This window comes from Quercus robur, chromosome 9 (genome assembly GCF_932294415.1).
Source record: "Quercus robur chromosome 9, dhQueRobu3.1, whole genome shotgun sequence".
NCBI classification, from domain to species: Eukaryota; Viridiplantae; Streptophyta; class Magnoliopsida; order Fagales; family Fagaceae; genus Quercus; species Quercus robur.
Window position 1 is genome coordinate 871,649 of NC_065542.1, and position 21,501 is coordinate 893,149.

General features: G+C 32.4%; 3 protein-coding genes across 17 annotated transcripts in view; all 3 read left to right on the forward strand.

The window, feature by feature from the left end:
* LOC126699416 (disease resistance protein RUN1-like) overlaps positions 1-21,501 on the forward strand; it is a 193,865-nt gene that overhangs the window by 135,645 nt on the left and 36,719 nt on the right. The window lies entirely within an intron of this gene.
* Positions 1-21,501, forward strand: part of LOC126699414 (TMV resistance protein N-like) — a 90,989-nt gene that overhangs the window by 14,955 nt on the left and 54,533 nt on the right. The window lies entirely within an intron of this gene.
* The window catches only part of LOC126699422 (uncharacterized), a 105,090-nt gene continuing 84,729 nt past the window's right edge, over positions 1,141-21,501 (forward strand). The window contains exons 1-4 of one of the 4 annotated variants that reach the window (XM_050397248.1): positions 1,141-1,223; positions 2,856-3,119; positions 4,943-5,096; positions 7,969-8,945. In XM_050397248.1, coding sequence (XP_050253205.1) covers positions 2,947-3,119; positions 4,943-5,096; positions 7,969-8,160 — 519 coding nt within the window. In that variant the 5' untranslated portion in view covers positions 1,141-1,223; positions 2,856-2,946 and the 3' untranslated portion in view covers positions 8,161-8,945. Of the gene's footprint in view, positions 1,224-2,855; positions 3,120-4,942; positions 5,097-5,202; positions 6,085-7,968; positions 8,946-21,501 lie in introns of those variants that run through there. The other 3 variants (XM_050397249.1, XR_007646789.1, XM_050397250.1) reach the window with 3 other exon arrangements.

Genomic DNA, 21,501 nt, shown 5'->3' on the forward strand with positions numbered 1-21,501 from the left:
CAACAATCAAAACACTATAAATTACATAACAAAACAACAAAAAAATACACACCAAAAATAGCATAAAAATACACTCTCCACAATCACAAAAATGAGCATGCAACATGAATTACCGACAGATTTATTGCTCTAAATATTTTCCAATGTTGGAAGACAATCACCAAAATTTTTAGGCAACATCAAAATCAGGTACACAACTTTAAATTCAAATCTCATATTTGTTACTTTCACATGAACTCGCCACCTTTTCCCTACTAATCACAATCAACCACATTCAAAATTGTGGCACAAAATATTGAAATCTTATATTTTCTCTTTTTATTAACTTTTTACTATGACATAGTGCGCAATTCTATAGTCATTGTTATATTTCTAAAACAAAAAATATTTATAGTTTCATCAATCAAATATTGCAATTAAAAAAGAAAAAACAATTTATACACTCCCTAGGGGCCGAACAGATGCAAAGTTTTTCTTTATGGCTACAACCCTTCACATTAAAGTTTCCTGCGTTAGACAGATGGTGTATTCCAAAGTCATGACATGAATGATGTTACATAGTCAGTGTGATGCGGATATATATATATATATATATATATTTTTTTTTTTTTCTTTCTCATTACAATGTTGATCCATATATCCCAAGTTTCAATTTTCTCTTTTTATTAACTTTTTACTATGAAGTAGTGCGCAATTCTATAGTCATCGTTATATTTCTAAAACAAAAAATATTTATAGCTTCATCAATCAAATATTGCAATTAAAAAAAAAATTTACACTCCCTAGGGGCCGAACAGATGCAGAGTTTTTCTTTATGGCTAAGGCCCTTCACATTAAAGTTTCCTGCGTTACACAGATGGTGTGTTCCAAAGTCATGACATGAATGATGTTACATAATCAGCGTGATGCGGATATCTATATATATATATAAATATATATATATATATATATATATTTTTTTTTTTTTCTCATTACAATGTTGATCCATATATCCCAACTTTCAATTTTCTCTTTTTATTAACTTTTTACTGTGAAGTAGTGCACAATTCTATAGTCATTGTTTTATTTCTAAAAGAAAAAATATTTATAACTTCATCAATCAAATATTGCAATTGTAATGATAATAATGTTCATGTATAAAAAGATATCATGTACACGTGGAGAGCTGCTTTGACACACAAGTTGCTAACATTGCTACCTGGATGGGATTTACACCATAAAAGGTTAGATTTTTCTTTTCCAATAATAATGCTACTTATTATTGTTACTTTTTAATATTGTTTAATAATAGCCCAAGAGGCAAAGTCCGAATCTGATGGCAATTCCTTTATGAATTTGGAAAAATGGGGTTTTTCATCTTTGAAATTTTGAGCTATGACATCTCTGATTTTCTGTCTATATATATGATAGATATTAGAAGCGTAAGTGTGAAGTCGCTTCCTTGCATGGCTTGTATATATATATATTATATAGCCCATTTGAAACTCTGCTTCCCAATGATCAATCATCAATCTGTCTACATATATAGAAACTTAAGGCACAAAAAAGAAAAAAAAAAAGTTTTCTGCATTGTCAGAAACATTGCAGAACACCCACATAGTATTTCTGCATTATTCCCTCCGAACTTGGCTATCCTTGGTTGTTGATTTTTTTATTATAAAAGTTATGGTCAACTAAGCTATAAAAGAATTCTTATGCATTTGTAAATTTTTTTTTTGGGTACCAATCTAGGACTGGAAGAGAATTTTTTCTTGACTACTAATTAGCTATACAATTGTCTTTGCTAATTTTGTAGTTCAACAGAGTAAATATATGTGTTGATATATTTGAACCTTTACACATCTCTAGTGATTCAAAATAGATTCTTTGCATAAGTCCAACAAGTGCATCACGCTAGTGGTCATGCTATAAATGATAAAACATGTCCTTAATTTTCCCTCCATCTTCAGTTACGCTCAGAAAGCATAGGAATTTCCCATAAGCTCCTACCTTTGGTCACCTTTTCTTTGAAAAAAAGAACTTCTAGTCACTTTGCCTTAACATTAGTTCATTCTACATTCATTTGGGGTGATAGAGGCATCTTTTATTTATTTTTCAATTTAAATTGTAAATCAATCATTATTGTACTTACGCAACCTTCATATTTTTGAAAAAATGTAAATAAGAATTTTAAATTATGGGCAAATTTTAATTAATGTGCCCTTCATATTTAAAAAGAAATTAAAAAAACACTCATTTAATGTACTAATGTATTATTTTTTCTTTTATTATTTAATTTTTTATTTTTTGCTATATATGACTCATTAACTTTAAGAGCATTTAAAGCATAGGATTCCAAAATTATATAAGTAAATTTCTTTATTATTTAATTTCTAAGCCTGAAACAATCCCCTTTTCATTTTGTAATTCAAGAGATAGGAATTAGGATACATGAATTCATGGATTTTTCCTTTTTCCTTTAGTTCTATTAATTTTTTGGATACAAATTTGGGGCATATTCTACCTCCCCACCCATAAACAAAAGAAAAACTTTCATTTAATGGCTTTTATGGAAAAAAAATAAAGAAAAACTCCAATTTTCCCCTGATAGCTGTTGCACACATCATTTAATGAAACCACACTTATGCTAAACTCAATGCTGGTAAAACCACAGTTCTTAATATTCTTAATGTTTTGGTTCTTTGGCGGTTTATTGAACATACCTCAGTAAATGAAGCAGCCAAAGAAACTTTCTCGCATAGATGCTATGACTACATTCAATTTCCCAAGCATTTTCTGGTTTGGTGCTCCATTTTACAGGACATCGATAGTTCTGCTTACACTCATTAAGGGATGTTCTTATTGTAACTGGGCAGATCGTCTCCTGCAGATCATGCTCATGTAACTGGGCAGATGCCAGTGAAATGACCATTATCTTGCGGAAGTAAACAGGACTTGCCTCCAGAAATGGTGGTTGGTTCTGCTTCTGCTGATGACTGTGCTGTTAAGCCATTGATGAGTTCAGCTGCTAAGTGGGGAAGGAGGCTTTTCATAGGATGTATTCCAATTGAAGCTACTTTGATAATGTGTGGTTGCATTCCAGTCAGTTTGGCCATGTTTTGGACATGTATCTTCCCAAGGTAAAAGTAGCCGACTTGTATCTAGTTTAATTAAGAATGGTGTGGAATGTTAGCTGATGAAAATATTACTGTATCTTTTTTCTTGTCAACTTTTTCCTAAATGCTTTAACCATGGCCATGCTCCATGTAATTACAGGTATTGTTAAACCTTCTTGGGTTTGTTCAAGGTTTAAAATGGGCTTGCTTGCAGAGTCATGCTTTTATTACCACCTTATCTATATACCAGAAATTCAATAATGTGCAGCACTAGTAATAGCTGAAATCAAGATGTTCAGATATGGTATATGCCAAACTTATGCAGGGATGAAAATTGAAAATTAGTGACTTCTTGGAGGCTTTTCTTGGAACTAATTGATTGCATGGTTTTTTCTCGTTGCTATTTGCACTTCATGGAAATTGATTTGTACTGTATTAGCATTACTCAAAATCAAATGGAAAGAAGAAAATTGAGTCCTTTCTTTCGGAGAGAGGTCTCCTTCTCTTAGAGTAGTCATGTGATCCTTCCCCCCTCTCCTTCAGAGAGGTCTCCTTCTCTGAAAATTGAATTTTTTTATAGTTGTATTGTTGATGAACTCCGAGGTTGTAATGAATTTTGTTGATTTTTATTCCTGCTTGGTTGATTAGAAAGCTGTGGAAATTTCTCCTTTTAATTTTTGGAGTTTTGTGCTGAGTTTGCCTTAGAATTGGGCCTGTAATAGTTGAATTAGGCTCATTTTAGTAGAGAGGGCTTTTTTATTTTTTTGGTTCCCAATATAAGAAACTTGGGTCATTATTATTTTGTTTACATTTTAACAATTTGATTTTAAAAATGAAGTTTTGTCTAGAAGTCCTCCTGTGTGTGTTGTTTTTTTTTTGGGGTGGGGGGGGGGGGGGGGGTGAGGGTAAGGTGGGCAAGTATGCTCTCATTTAGTATTATTGATCTCTTTCCTTAAAATAATTGTAGTTGATGGATTATCTTATATCAATTATCTTTATTGATGTACTCAGCTCAAACTTCTATTTTATTTATTTAGTTTTACTTGTTAACTATGCACTTTTTTTAGTCTACTAGAGCATCCAGATACGATTCTTGACAATTTGGAATTAGAAACTTCTCATCATCTTATTTGTCATTCAAAAACCAAGATCTGATAAATGGGTCATGGAGTGCCTGAAAGCAGAGATGATTGTCCTACTACCAGTAGTATGGGTTTTGGTGCTACTACCACCACTACACGGTCTTTGGGTGTCTTAGGGGTTGAGGCTGATGATGATGATGGAGTGGAACCGGTTTCAGAAACTTAAAAGATCAAAAAAGATCCCACAAAGATCACCTGAAAGGGTGTGCGTGTGTGTGTATATATATATATATAAATATTCATCTAAACATTTTTTTGTGTATGTGACTATTTTCTGTTTGGCTGCAAGGAAACTTGAGGAAAATTAATGTAGAAAGGGTACAAAGCTTTTAATTCTATCTCGTTTTGATGTTTTAGTTTCGAGGAATCATAATGCTCGACTAATAAGTGCTGAAATAGTGGTGCTGGGCTTAGTTCTTGAGTTCTCAACTTTCTGGGTTTCCTTTGAAACATATAAATTTTGTTTTCTTATCCTGTATTTTTTATAGAAACTGGACGAGTGACAAAATGCTAGGGTTTATGCTTTCTTATGTTTTTGTTTTCAGACCACAAAAGCTCGGCTCAAGCAAGCCAGTTGTGTTTGGCTTTGCTAGAAATTTATTTCCTTAACATAAAATGCATTCTTTACTATGAAAGTATAACTTATTGTAGGTTATGTTGTTTTGTATATATGTTTTTTGATGGTACCAATTGGAGCTATGCCAGAAGCTTTGGAGGAGAATATAATTGTTTATTTGGGGACAGTTTGTGGGAAGACCCACATTGCTGTACTGCTTATACACAAGCTAAGTCACTTGATAAGGAAGCCCTAGAAGAAGATATGCATCTTTTTGCCCCTACGGTAGCTCTGGTTCAGCAGGTAAGCTACTATTTACCATGTTGGTTTTGTAATTTGATGTTCAGTTTTGGGTTGTATTTAAGTTTGAGACAAATTTTCTAGTTTATATGACTAGTACATTGCACAGGAATGAAGTCGTGTGCTCCTTGGCTTGGCAGAGGTGGAAGGTGTGCAGGCCTTTAGAAGGTGGTTGGGCTATTTGTTTTAACTTTAGTGCTTATGTGTGCAATTTCTTATTGCGACTCTAGAGTTTAAGGAGGGGCTTTCTGATTCTAAGTGGTTCGATTTCACTTTGGAAGGGTGTTTGGCATTTAATATATTGAATCAAGATTATACTATGAACCATTACTCCTTGAAATATATTAACAAAATCAAAATAAGGCTAGAATACAATACCTAAACATCAATTTCTAGCATTGAGGATTCAATTACTAGAAATCGGCCAACATTGATTGTGCAAAAGTGTGGGTTTACTCTTCTAAGAGCAATTGCATCAATCATTGTAAAATACAAAAAGTGCAAAAATTTACACAACACAACACAAAAAACACCTGAATCAATCTTTCTAAACCTTTGTAAATATACAAAGATGCTACAGTAACCGTGTAAGCTTTGTGTACAATATTTTATTAATTTCTCTCTTTCTCTCTCTCTTCTTTGTCTGTGTTCATCCCAGTTTGCTTCAAATCCACCCAACACTGCCCAACCACCACTTAATCACCACCACCACAACCCATCACAACTCATCACAACCCATGATATTTCAATCTCAAAATCAACCAAAAACAAAGGAAAATCAAACCAAAAATCAATCTAAACCCAAAATCAAACCTTCAACAGAAAACTCAACAACTTAGAACCCAAAATCAAACTTTCAACAAAAAACCCATCAACCCAAACCCAAATTGAAGCCGCCGTTGTCACCACTGCCATGGAGAGCTTGCTGCTGCCATGAGAGAGGAGAGAAACAAGTGCTTGAGAGCTACGGCAAAGGAAAATATCAAAAAAAAAAAAAAAGTAGAGAAAAGACCGTGGGAGAGGAAGTAGAGAAGAGATGTGATTTTGTGAGAAAAAAAAGAGGGCAAAGGAAAATATCAAAAAAAAAAAAAAAAAGTAGAGAAAAGACCGTGGGAGAGGAAGTAGAGAAGAGATGTGATTTTGTGAGAAAAAAAAGAGGGTCAAATATTATGGGGTGGGGTTAAAAGTGAGTGGTAAAGGAAGCTTCAGCTTCCTTGAAGCTTCCTAGTTTGCAAATATTTCTACAATATAATTTAATTACAAAAGAATCATAATTGAGTTTTTTTTTTTTTTTTTTTTTTTTTTTTTTTTTTAAAACAAAGCTGATGATTTTATTTGGAATTTTATTAAAGTATATATTAAAAGTTTTAATTCAAATTATTACTTTTTTTAACTAAAATTTTATATCATTCACCATACTAATAGTAAATTTTATATATATATATATATATATATATCTCCGGTGCGAAACGACACACCGAAATATTTCATTGATAGTGGTATGGTGGGTGGAGACACCGATCCTGTAACGGTCGCTGGAACCACTATTCCGGCAGTTCGACCACCAGACCTCCAGCACAAGTTGCTCCATTGGCTAAGCCACCGGTTTTGGTAGTTTATTTGAAATATAAGTTTAAATTAAAAAAGTATAACCATTAGAGAAAATAATAAAAAAAATATTGAAGAATGAATATTTTATTGAACTATCTTCTAAAATAGATTGACTGGTGTGGTTGACTGGTGTGGGTGTTTTGAAAAACTAGTTGTGTAAAATAGAAAAAGTAGGTTCTTGTTGTAAAATAGACAGAAAATTTTACACGGATTGATGTGAATGCGAACTTGGTGATATGTAGAGTTTAAAGTTTAAACAAACAATAGGGCATTGCATGGCCTCTTTATCTGATAATTGGGGTTGCATTTGTCAATTGATGTTTGATAATAGCCAATGAAAAATGCAAAAATGTAATTATGGGGCAAGACCTAGTAGAAATAGAAGCTCTAAAGAGGAATTTGACCTTGAGAGACTGAGACAACCCCTTGATCCCATTTTTAAAGACGAGGGAAAACAAGTTTTGAAATAACCTCTCCACTACTCACACTGCTGCCTTCATTGCTTCTGTGCTCTTCCTTCTATCATAAATTTATATAAAATATTTTATTTAATTATACTTTTCTTTGTGATTTGATGAGAAAGTTAATGATTTGGTGGGATATGACTTTTCCATCCCTGTTACATTAACACTGCCTCATTTTTCAAAAATATTTATTTGTTTTAAATTTTCTTGTCAATCAAAATTTCCAAACTTAAATCTGTCCTATATGATCTGTCATTTATTTTTTTATTTGAATTTAGATTTGTGTGCTTCTGTAATTCTGTTAAGGACATCACAATTTGATGATGAAAATATTACTGCATCTTTTTTCTTGACAACTTTTCTCAAAATGCTTAATGCAGCATGTAATTGGATGTGTTGTCAAACCTTCTTTGGGTTTGTTCAAGGTTTTAATGGGCTTGTTTGCCGAGAGATACTTTTACCACCTTTTCTATATAGCAAAAATTCAATATTGCACAAGACTAGTAATGGCTAAAATCAAGACGTTGAGATATGACTACAAGGAGGAAAATGAACACTTAGAGGTAGTACCAATTGGAAAACAAATGAAAAATATTCTGTAAAATTCATCCTGGGATGTGAATTGAAAATTAGTAACTGCTCAAAGGCTTTTCCTGGTTTTTTCTCATTGCTATTTGCACATCGCTATTTGCACATCATGGAAACTGATTTTGTACTGTAATTGCATATGCTTAATAGTTTTATCACATCCTTTTGGGTGTTGCCCATATGGACTAATATCGTGATGCATTTTTCTTCAGGATCAAAGAAAAGCGTGTCATAGGGGGTTTGATTTTGTGAAATTTGCTAATGAAATTTTAGCTGAGTACGCTTCTCAAAAAGTACATTGGATAGGCAGAGGTGTGTCAATAGATGTTATCATGATATATGACACGCCTCTTGTTGGGATTGGGACATGCTTGGGCCTAATAGGCACTCATGTGGGTGGCTGAGTATCAAAGGAAAGAGCCTCCAAATTTCCTTATTATCTCAGAGAAACTCAAGGATTCTTGGAGAGGTCAAAACAGAGGGAAGCTTAATGAAGAGTTACCTTGATGTTTAAAGGAAGTGGCTGCAACTCTATCCTAAGCAGAGCTCTCTGTTGTAACTGGTTTGTACCTTATTCAATCCTTCATGACCTTCGCTTAAAAGTTTGCTAGTAGCTGGGTATGTGATTGTTTTGTATGTAAAAACAAGACATTGGGTATGATTAGGACCAATCAGGTGTCTAGTATCAAAGGAAAGAACCTCAGAAGTTCCTTATGCAGAGTGGTTTGGGCTACTGCCTATCACATATGGTCTAAGAGAAACTCAAGAATTCATGGAGAAGAGATCAAAACAGAGGAAAGCGTGGTGAAGAGTGTGAGAAAAGATGTCAAGTTTGGATGATGTTTAAAGGAAGTGCCTCTAACTTTATCCTAAGCAGAGTTCTCTGTTGTAACTGGTTTGTACCTCATTCCATCTTCTGCTTAAAAGTTTGCTAGTAGCTAAGTTTGTGATTGTTTTGTCTGTAAAAACATGTTGGGTATGATTAGCACCAATCAGGTGCTGTTGTTTTGTCTGAAAACTATCTTTTTGTAGAACTGGGTTGGGGTGATGTAACACTATTTTCATGTTCAGTAGGGAGTTTATGTCAGGGCAGAATGCCCTTGTTGTAGTGGACTAGCTGAAGTCTCAGTGTTTCAAATGTTTCTGTTTGTATTGGTTTGTTTCATATTAATAGAAATTTCTGAATAATCCAAAAATGATAAAATGAAATGTTGATTTATTATTTTTGTGTGGATGCAACAATTTGGGTCTTGGGGGGTAAGGTGAAGCACCCAGACTTTGATGGTTAATGGTTGCATGATACGACCCCCGCCTCGGCCGCGAGTAGCACCTCTTTTCCCGCGTGGGGCTATGGTTAGATTGAGGAAATTCTGGAATTTAACAGAAAAGAAGAAGGATAAATTTCTGGTTATGCTTCGAGGGATAACCGGGACCTCCTTAACAAGCAAAAGCTTGATTGTTTTACTGCAATATTCAGATGCTTCTTATTAATAAACGTAGGCTATAAATAGCCTCCAACTGAGCATACAATGCATTCCTAATGATAAAGATAAAATAACATCAAGTCCTATCCTATTTCCAACTCCTATTTTTGTTGGACACACCCAAGCAGAGTCATTATTTGAAAAGCAACCCTATAAACATAAATAAGATAACCATTAATAACTCCTAAACAAATCCTAAACAATCAGATAACTTTAACAAGCTAGAACCAATCTTGTGCAGCAGATAACACTCATCCAGAGCAGCCAAGAGATAGTAACAACTGTGCTACATAATCTGAACTGTGCTGCATAATCTGATCTGAACTACTGTCTAAATCCACTTCACCCAGCTGGTTCGTAACATTGCATTTGTCACTTAACACTATAATTTCTTAATATGTATGATGATTGGATTTTCATTGTGTTCCCACTTTAGCATTCATCCCATTATTTTATTGATAACCGAGTTTTCATTTCTTCTTTTCTGTTGAGGGTAGGGAGGGGGGGACTGCAAATAAAGGTAGCTCTTTTTGACTTGACTATTGAAGGAAACATATAGTAGAGTAATTCTTAGGTACTCTAGGGGTATTGATAAATGGCATCCCCTCCTCTTGCATTTATGATGAGAAGTACCTAAAAGTTATTTTGTAAAGTAAAGCTACAAAGGGATAAGAAAATACCTTTTGAAGTTTCCAAGTAATGACATACCCTTTCTTTCAAAAAAGAAAGAAAATACAACTAGGTTTAATATATCATTGGCTAAAAACAAATACCTTAAACTATTATTTTCCAAGCAATCACTCAATTATAAAAGAAATATTGCTTTTTACATGCCCCATCAAACCTTGTTCACAAAAATAACCATCTATATATCTAAAAGTTGAAGCATAGAGTTTAATGTTGCTGTGCTCTTGTTGAGCCACATCAACGCCATATCATCAACCTATTTTCAATATTTTCACTTTCCTTCTCAATTATTTTTCTCCTTATTAATTTGCCACTTTACAATTACACATTCTCTAACATTTATTTACTTTTACTTTTTTATCTCTCCACTATTTTATACCTTAACCTTACAATTTCTCCATCCCTTTATCTTTCTTTTATTTTGACTCTTCCTCTCCCCATTTTTTATCATAAAAATTTGATATTTTCTACCATTCAATCCATATTTTTCTCACACAATAAGGCTCTCCTTTTTAATTATTTTTCTTCTTATTAATTTGTCACTTTACAATTACATATTCTCCAACATTTATTTACTTTTACCTTTTTATCTCCCCACTACTCTATATCTTAACCTTACAATTTTTTTATCCCTTCATCTTCCTTTTAATTTGACTCTTCTTCTCCCCATTTTTTTTATTATAAAAAATTGTTATTTTCTCTTCCATCCAATCCATATTTTGCTCACACAAAAGGTGAATTCTCTCTCTCTCTCTCTCTCTCTCTCTCTCTCTCTCTCTCTATATATATATATATATTCTTTCTTTTGGTGATTGATGAATTTTTATGTTTAACTCTACTTTGGGTTGATAAGAATTGGTTAAATTTTAATTTTTTTATCTTTTTAATTTTATTTTCTTTGTTTGTTACATGTTATTCTATGAAATTACAGAATGATTTAATATTATTCTATTACATAGCATGACTTGGATAATTTGGTGTTTACAACTATACATTTTCTTTTGAATATTCTTCTACTCATCTTCTTTTATATAATTTTGTTATTTGTCTCATATTCTCTTCTAAAAAAGGTGATCGTTCTCTCTCTCTCTCTCTCTATTATTAATTCTTTCTTGCAACTCTATTTTAGATTGATGAATTATTATTATTATTATTATTATTATTATTATTATTATTATTATTATTATTATTTTGTGTGTGTCTCTACTTTTGGATAATACACTTTGGTGGTGTGTTTTTTAAGTTATTTATCACATGTACTCTCTATCCCTCTTATAGTTTTAGTTTTAGTTTTAGTTAATTTTTAGATATTTTAGAAGTGAGATGATTATGTATTTGAATGGCTCTATAAATTATTTGAGTAATATCAATTATAAATTTGTGATGAGGTTTGGTTATCATGATAATGTTCTTAAGAGAATGAGAAATTCAAATAATTAATTTTGGAACTTAAAAATTTTAGTTGTTAGAAGAAAAAAACCATACCACACTAATCACTATACAAAAGTTTGAATAATATAGATCACTGGAAAAAAGAATAGTATTTCTATCTTTTATCTCCAAAAAAATAATAATAATGGAATAATATCAATCAAATGCATCAAAGATTTAAAAAAAAAAAAAAAAAAACACTCAAAATAATAGAATGATATGTTTGTAGAGATGGAGAGATGAAAAATAATTTTAAATATCCCCAGTATGTTTTATAGAATAAATCATACATTATACGACGTTACAAAACAGTTGTATATTCTCACGCATCGCGTGGGTCTACTACTAGTTAAAACAATAACGAATACCATAAACCATTATCTTCTAAGAAATTGCTCAATTAGGTTAGGAAAATAACTTCTGACATGCTACATCAAACCTTATTCGTGAAAGTCACTAATAAAACGAGGCCACATCAAACCTAGCATATTGATTCTGTGCTAGGCAATTGTCGTGAGAATCGTATATGTGAGTTGAGATTTTAGGGAATTTTTTTTTTAAAATTGTAAAGAGCATATGTAACTACATCCTATTCGAGAAAGACTAACTACACTTGAGCATATTAAGCATGTGAGTGCACATTTATGTTGTATCTTGTGTCCCTCTAATGTATAAAGAAAGATCATTTGCCTTAATATTCATTTACTCCGTCTTACAAATTTGTCCATAATAAAGCTAATGTAGTTTAAATTTTTATATATATATATATATATATATATATCTTTTTTCATGTGTTCAAAACGACTATTTTTATTATGTTAAAATTACATCATTTTGAATTTAATTGATACTTAAAGGATATATAACATTGAACATGGGTAGAAAGTTTGAATAAAACGCTATGTAATGTTATGAGTACAAATTAAGTATTTAAACATTATGGTATAAATAATAAATGACTAAACTCTAAGTAAGTAAATGGTTTTAGCACCAAAAAAAAAAAAGTATTTAAATGATATATATATTTTAAACTAATATAAATGGTAATTTAAAGGAAGACAGTTTTGTTCACTCGACTGCAAAAGGTAAACATGAATAAAAAAGAAAGCGTACTAACTCCGACTATATCTTTATTCTTCTTCTTCTTCACTTTCTTTGCAGCTGAACGCAAACCCAATTCTCAATTTCAACCTCACTCGCTTTCACCTTCCAAGATTGACCCCTCATCAGCGTTTCGGTTTACTCACTGAGTTTTTTTTCTTGTTTCTTTATTTTTTCCTGGTTATCTTAATTTGGTTGTTTTTTACGGGGAAAGTGACTGAAATTTTTGGTCATTGATCCAATTTCTTCCATATCCTTTTATGTCCACTCAAACAGCTTCCTCCTCCTCCTCTTCTTCTTCTTCTTCTTTGAAATACGATGTGTTCCTTAGTTTTTGCAGTGATGACACCTGCAAGAATTTTACAAACCATCTCTATACTACTTTGAAACAAAAGGGTACTATCACCTTCAGGGATGATGATGAGGAACTTAAGCAAGGAAAGTATATTTCTTCACATCTCTTGAAAGCAATAGAAGAATCCAAGTATACAATCATAATTCTCTCAACAAACTATGCTTCTTCAAGACAGTGCTTGATTGAACTAGCAAAGATTATTGAATGCATAGAAGAGACGAAGTTAACAGTTTTTCCCATCTTTTACCGTGTGGATCCCTCTAATGTACGAAACCAGCGGTTACTCTTGCTGAAGCCTTCGAGAAGCATGAAAATGATCCCAAGGTTAACAACAAGGTTGTGTAAGGATGGAAAGTTGCTTTGAAAGAAGTGGGCAATATCTCTAGATGGGATTTACATGATAGGTAACATTTGTCTTTTGCTAGAGTGTTGGGCTTTGTGGAGCCTAGTTTTTTGTTTGATCCGGTTCGACGACTTGACCCGACCCGAATAATATTGCGTGGTTTTTAATCGGCCCAAGCCTCCGCTCCATGGACAAGCCTTTGGGGGTCTGGGGGCAACACCCCCGGGAAAAATTTTTTGGGCCCATTTCATATATATAGACCGCCTTTTGTAATTAGGGTTTTATATAGAGAGTCGGTGGCCATGTTTTATATATGGAGAGAAAATTGTAGCCGCAACATTGCATTGTATTCTTCCCTGAAAATAGTGAAATCCTTACAACTCCGTGGACGTAGGCAAATTGCCGAACCACGTAAATATTGTTTTATGCATGTGATTGTTTTCTTTGGCGTGTGTTTTCTCTATTTTTGTTTCTCACAGGTTGGGAATTTTGGTTTAATTCCCTACATAGAGTACTTTTGTTCACATCATCATCAATATGGTAATTTTTCTACACTAAAGCTTTGCTGACTTTCCCCTGGAATAACATGACACATTTTATTTGCCTTTTGTAATCTGATTAACTGGAGAAAATTTTTGTTTGTCCCTTGTATGTATATTATGACTTAGGGAATTATAAGCTCACGTTCGACTTTGGTTGAAGAGCCTTTGCATTGTATGAGGCATGGTAGTCCATTACTGAATTACTCAATATAGACAAAAAAAAAAAGAAAGAAAAAAAAAAAGACTTAGTAATCCACATTATATAAACTAGTTTATAACCCTATCCATATGCACAAGTACAATTAAAAGCATTTACAATTATACACACATCTTGGGTTAAGTTTTTGGGGCTAAATCAAAAAAAGAAATGCATTTGTTGAAAAATTCATCAAACTAGTTGAGTTGACTAATTTTGAAAGCTATATTCCCTACATGGTAGAAACTTACACCATGTCCTTAAAAATGCGCCTAATTTTGAAAGCTAAATTCAATTAGATTCAATTGTAGAATTTAATTGAATTCTAATTTGAAATCTAATTGAATTTTCTCTCAGTTTTGCCAATATATATATATATATATATATAGATAGATAGATAGATAGATGATTTGTTGAGTCAATGAAGCTTTGCTTATATTTGGCCTCAATTCAGTTGCTTGCCTTCTTTTATCTTAGAATGTCTAATACCTTTCACACAAAAAAAAAAAAAAAAAATCACAAAATGGCTTATTCATGCATGTGCGTCAGTGGTGGCTCCAAGAATTTTTGTTGGGTGGCCATTAAAATTTTTTAATAAAAATAAAATTTGAATATATTAACATCACAAAATAAAAACATACGCAAATACATAAAGTTTTAAAATTTCATTTCACAAGTTTTTATATTTTGAAATCGTTGTTTGATATGATAGTTTCATTATTAATGTTATCTACTAAATCTTTTTCAATATACACAACCAAGCAATTATTAAGCTACTAATCTCTCATTTAATTACCAACATATTGCCTAAATAAGTAATAACATAAACAAAATGCATTATCTTTTTGAAAAAATGTATAACATAAATCCAATAAATTCAGTTAAAGACTAAAGCAAGAACTAACAAACTAGCTATTTGAAAAGTTTCTTTTTTTATATAAAATAATAGCAATTTTAAAATATGCCATTTGAAAACACAATTTTAAAAATCACAATTAAAAGTTTAACTTGGGTTTTTAGGCTAATTTGTTTGTTTGGGCAACTTTTTTAAAGTGCTACGTCTACAATATTTTTGTAACACTTTCACAATAAAGCCTATGCGGTAAGTTTTTATTGGTTCTAATTTAAACTTACCACTAAAATTAATTATCTGTTTAGCAGTAACAACCTGCTACTTAGGATTTGTTACGAAAATGTTACAAAAATGCTATGAACATAGCTTTTCTTGCAATTTTTTAGTTTAACATTCAACGGACCAAAATTTTGGAGAGGTTGAATTTTATTTTTAATGGACTCAATTGTTATTAAGGGTATTCAAGTTTTTTTTAGGGTGGTCAAGTTTTTTTCTAGGCGGTCAAAAGACCCATATTAATTTAAAAATAAAATTTTTTTAAGGTATATTAAAAAAACAAAAAATTAGGGTGGTCATGTGACCACCCTAATTAACACTTTGCGCCGCCCCTGATGTGCGTCACTTATACATTTTGCCCCCTTAAAGTTAAATCTTGGCTTTGCCAATTAATAACTACTAGTCGCTAACCCGTGCGATGCACGAGATTGTTTTAAATCAAATATTAACATGTTCAGGTTTAAACGTTTCTCTAATTTCAATTATTGAAAGCTATATTGGCTCTAATATAAGATGAAATATGTAATTATGATGAAACTATCAAAATATTACACATAAAATCATTAAAAATGAGATAAATACAAATATTATGAAGTAATATATTACAATAATCATAATGTGCTCTTACATTTGGTTTAATAAGTATTGCAAATGAACCAGTAAATAGAATAAATGTACAATTGTGCTTACATCTTCAAGCTTTATACAATACTTTTCAAGAATCTATTTCCTTCCTTTCTTAGGCTCTTCTCTTTTCTCAACTTCTTCAAGCTACTTAATTTTTCGCCTAATTAGTATCAAGTATAACACCAAATTATACCAATTCATCAAAGATTTACAATGTAACACCAAACACTCTTAATGTCAATAAATTTCATAATAACCCCACCCCAACGATTGAATTATTAAAAAAGTTCAATATGTCTATAATCTTCATGAAAATAAGTATTCCATTGGCTTTCATCATGAAATTCAGAAATAAATAACAAAATAGATTATTCACATACAAAAGAACTTCAATATATCCAAGTTATAAATAAAATACCAGTACAAATTGTGCTAAGGTGAAAAATGGTATCATCTTTTGCCATATATAAATACAACATGACCTGAGACCTCAAAAGCTTATGTGAAACATGTTTAAATTGTACTATATGGTTTTATTCAAACATTAAGAATACAAAAGCCACAAATCTAGATATTTATGGCATTTGTTTCAAAAGTTTATGCCAAACCAAAACTAAAGGCATGCCTGAGTGCAGTTCACAAAGGCTTTGTGGCTTGGTAGTGTTGTCAAAATTTGTGCAGTCTTCCAAACAAAAAACAATCCCCCCCCCCCCCCCCAAAAAAAAAAAAAAGTCAAAATCTGTGTGGTCTTCCAAACTAAAAAACAACCCTAAATAAATAAGGATGCAAATAATATGTAAAAAGATGGGTATTTAATAATGAAAATTAAAAGGGTGTGAGTTAAAAGGGAAAAAACCTTGGGGGTGCCTACTATATTTGCCATTTATTTTTAAAAAGTCACAAATTCTGGCCAATAACAAATAAAAGTAGAAAACTTCTAAAAAATTTGTTCAAGCATTGCACAATGTAGGGATGTGTGATTAAATAATGCATATATATTTGTATGTTTCAAGAAGTTGCAAGGGTACCAAAAAAAGTAAAAAATAGTGATGCCAATATCATATTGCACAACTTATTATTGATAGAACTACCAATATAGAAAAATAGAATTCTGTTGCTCATAGTTTGGCTAAACACGCTATTAATATTCCAAACTTTTTAGTATGGATGGAGGACGTTCCACCACAACTTTTTTCTATATTTCAGGGTGATTTTGTTGATCTTTTTTAATAATATTATTCAGCTTCTTTCTCAAAAAAAGAAAAAAAGAACTGTGATGCAACTTTAATAAGTATAGTTTACAGCTTTTGTCATGTTAGAGCATCAAGCATAATTGTAATCGACTGATCAACAATTTTATCAACACAAATTAAGTTTGACTCCATGACATCTAAATTGTAATCAAATAGCACTAAGAAAAGAATTGCTCTTGTGGGGCTAGAGAACTTACGACCCGACCCACTTTCCACTAAGGCCCAGGGCCCGTGCCGAGGAGGGTAGTTGCCGAGGACGAGTAGGGAAAGACCAAATAGCCTATAGAGGCAGCCGAGGATGATCCTATCCTCGGCATCCCAAAAACTTCAAAAGGAAGAGCGGCATGTCGCCAAAGGCAACCTCTGAGGCGCCCCCAGAGGAAGAGGCGAGTAGAATTTGACTCACATGGGGGTACATAGTGGGGGTGGTTCAAGGTAAACACATCACCTCCGTATTGAATGCGCCCACAAACGACCTAGCCATATTAATGAGAAAAGACGCCTGAACAGTGTGGTTTCGATTAGTGCAACTAACAAAAGGCAGGGGGAGGCAGCTGATGGGACAGCTATTTAAATAGGTACCTGTCTAATAAACAGGTGGAGGGTCGGGATCAACCGAGAAGGGCTATATAATGTGAAGACTTATGTGCCAAAAGGGGGGCTCCCACACCATGGAGTCCTAAAAAAGAAGAATAAGAACATGAAGCTCCTTGGAGGAGGTCGAAGGGCCGGAGCTACTCATGACGTACCGGAATAGATTATTATTAAACACGTCAGGTTCATCCTTGTGCAAATCGTTATGGAAACCTTGATTAACTACCGTCCGGCGACCAAGGCCTAGCCTTTCAAACCCACGCTCTACAAATTATATTGTTTGGGCCTTTTATCGTACGAACCCAACATGATTTTGGGGCCGTTACGGATTGAGTCCTTACAGCTCTAAGTCTCAAAACACTGACTAAATTTGAGAAAATATTATATAATAAAGAATTGAATACAAAACATTACCTTGTGCAACATTAGCGACAGAAGCAAATTGAGAGTGGTGATGGATTTGGCTGAGATTAAAGAGAGAGGATAGGGTCTGAGTTTGAGCCCTGAGAAAATAAAAGAGAGATTATAGGCACTGGTTAGCTACATCCTCTGATACTGAGGTGAAATTTCAAACATGATACAATACCTCTTTTAGGCATTTTGTCATATAGATGCATGCCTGAGCATATAGGGTTTGGTAATTCAAATAAATTACTAACTATAAGATATATTATGAGGTAAAAAAACAATTTAACATATGGGAATCAAAATTTAACATACCTCCACTTTTTGAAATTCCAATAGAAGGTTTATCAGTTCCAAAGCTAGTCTCTGTTGCAACAATGCAAGAATTAGTGCTGGAATATGTAACGAACAAACTCATAGGATTTTCTTGTATTTAGCTTTGGACATGTAAATATGTAACGAACAATACTATGAAACCAAATAATGTTGTACCTGGAAGGAGTAAATATCTAAACCTTTTTCCTCTCTGTTTTGCACAATTATTGCTGCTCCTCCTCCTCTAATGAAGTGGTCATGATGTGCACATTTACTGATCACCTACAATCATCAAATCACAGCTGATAGCAAAGCCAATAATTTAAACAAATTACAAAGTTTATTATTACAAACATGATACAATATCTCTTTTAGGCATTTTATCAAATAGCTCCCCCTACCCAAGCATAAAGTGTTCACATAATTCATATAAAATACAAACTATCTTACCTAAAATTTCAAAGTGCCATAAGTTTAATTATTAAAAGAGGGAAAAAAAATTTAACATACCTCCATGTTTATAAATTCCAATTGAACGTTTAGCAGTTCAAAAGCTAGTCTTCACTGCAACAATGCAAGAATTAGCTTGAGTTAGTGTTTGAATTATTAAAATCATATTGTTTAAATACAAACATAGAGGATCCATTTAACAAACAAAAAATCAATTGAAAGATCTAAACTTATATGTATGTATATTATTACTCATACCCAAAGAGACAGCAAAAACAGGGGTAGGTATATAAGAGAGAGAATCAGATCAAACATGTATTTCTATTTTTGCTTACTTTGAGATTGAATTCCAAGATTGGAACTTAAAATCCAGAATTCCAACAACAAAAGCACACAAAAACCTCTTTATCTAACATATCAAAAAATAGAAAATCAAAATTTTTGTATATAAAATTAGAATTTTTGTTTTGATTGCTTACCGTTGCCGAGAAGAGATTATCTCAGATGGGAGTGGTGACCAAGGAGAAGGAATTGCGTCTAGGGTTTTCAATTTTGGGTTTCCTGCATATTCTCTTGCACACTCCAATCGTGTTTCCAAGCTGAGTTTGTGTTTGTGTCTAACGCAGATGGGAGTGGAGTCAAAGAAGAAGGATTTGTGTCTAGGGTTTTCAGTTTTGGGGTTTCGTATTGTGTTTTCCAACTGAGTTTGTATTTGTGTCTAACGCCTCTTTCTTTTTTTTTTTTCTTTTTTTTTAATTTAATTTTTTTAATTTATCAAAAAAATTATTATTTAAATATTGTGCTGACGTGGAAAATTGTGGAAGCTTCAAAGGCTTCGGTTATATATATATATATATATATATATATATATATGTAGATTATCTTGTAACAAGACTCAAGCTAGTACCTGATCATGCCAGTAGCATTTAGACATATGCTTAATCAATATTCTTGTAATTTCCAAAGTTCGTGATATGCATGGTCTAGTCCCATATATACTTCTTTTCATAGTAGATTTCTTATGTGGTCATACCCATATCATTTTGCATTTGGCTTGCCTCCCATCCTCTCCCATTTTTATTTTGATGGATGACACATGGCAAATAAATGATATAAAGGTTAGAAAAATGCCATGTCAAACACAATTTATTTCTCACTACATTCTCCTCTTCTTCGCGAGAAATTATTAGGTCTATCAAGAGGACTACTAACATGGTTTTCCCTTACCTTCCAACTAATAAAATGCTGTAATTTATGCAAATGTAATATCACCTGGTAATTTTTTTATTTTTTTTTCCTCTTGGTTATTAGGACCCCACTTACACATTTGCATCAATGGCATTATTTCATTAGTTGGGAGGACCACATCAACAGTCTTCCCGGTGGACCTAATAATTTCTTCTTCTTTGCCTTTCTTTCTTGAGATTACCAAATTTTAATTATGGTAATGATTTAGACCCCAAGTTGTAATTACAGCTAATTCCAATTTTAAGCTAATCTACCAATTTATAGCCCAATGGTATACATCATTAGCCAATTAACAATATAGCAATAGCAAGCATAAATAATCAATTGAAAAACTCAATCACTACAAAATAAAGAGCACAATACCTCACGATAACACTGTATTTTCATCTAATTTTTATTTCTTGTAGAATTTCTTCTTTGAGCAGTTAAAATGTTCTGCGCAAATAAATAGGCCAGAAGCATAAATATATAGTAAATAGTTAAGTACTTCAATTGGTCTATCTGTTATATCTTTTTTCTTATTGTAAAGATAAAAGAAATAGAAAAAAGGAGTATGAAAATTAAAATATGAGAAACTTACAAAAAATGACATTAAAATTTGTCACACTCTAACTATCGGCTTATCAAAAAAAAAAAAAAAATTAGGCACACTCTTAACCCATTAAACTATTACAATTAGAAGGAAACACATGGTTCTCGCATAGACTATCGACGTGACAAACAAATCAAACCTCAATTATGATGCTATATTATGCACTTTTTAGATTCCATTTTTGCTCAATGAATCTAAGATTGTATTTTGAATATTTTGTCTACTGTATTTATGCTATATATTATATAGTCATCAAAATTCTTTTTTTTGCTATCTTCTTTGTAGGCATGAATCAATAATTATCCAAGAAATCATTGAAAGGATATCTAGTGAATTGAATTTTATATTTCAAAGTGCCATTTCCAAGGAACTTGTTGGAATAGAATCTCCTATGATGGAAATGTTGGATTTATATTTAGTTGAAGGGTCGGGTGGTGTTCGTTTTGTTGGGATTTGCAGGATGGGTTGAATGGGTAAAATAACTCTTGCACTAGAAATTTATGAAAGAATTTATGGTAGCTTTGAAGCTAGCAGCTTTATAGCTAATGTAAGAGAAAAAACTAAAAATCATCATCTAGTTTCTTTACAACAACTTCTTTCTAACATCCTTAAGGGAAGTAGAAAAAATATATCGAATGTTTTCGAGGTTTCATAGTTATAGGGAATAGATTACGTAACAAAAGGTTCTTATTGTTCTTGATGATGTGGATGGAGATGAACAACTAGAAGCATTAGTTGGGAATCATGATTGGTTTGGTTCAAGGAGTAGAATCATTGTAACAAGTAGAGATAAGCACTTGTTGAGAAGACGTGGTATAAATGATATATATACAATGAAGGGATTGAATGACAATGATGCTTTGCAGCTTTTTAGTTGGAGAGCTTTCAAGAAACCCTATCCTGAAGAAAATTATGTGGATTTGTCTAAGGACTTGGTGAATTATGCCAATGGCCTTCCTTTGGCTCTTAAAGTTTAGATTCTTTGTTGTTTGA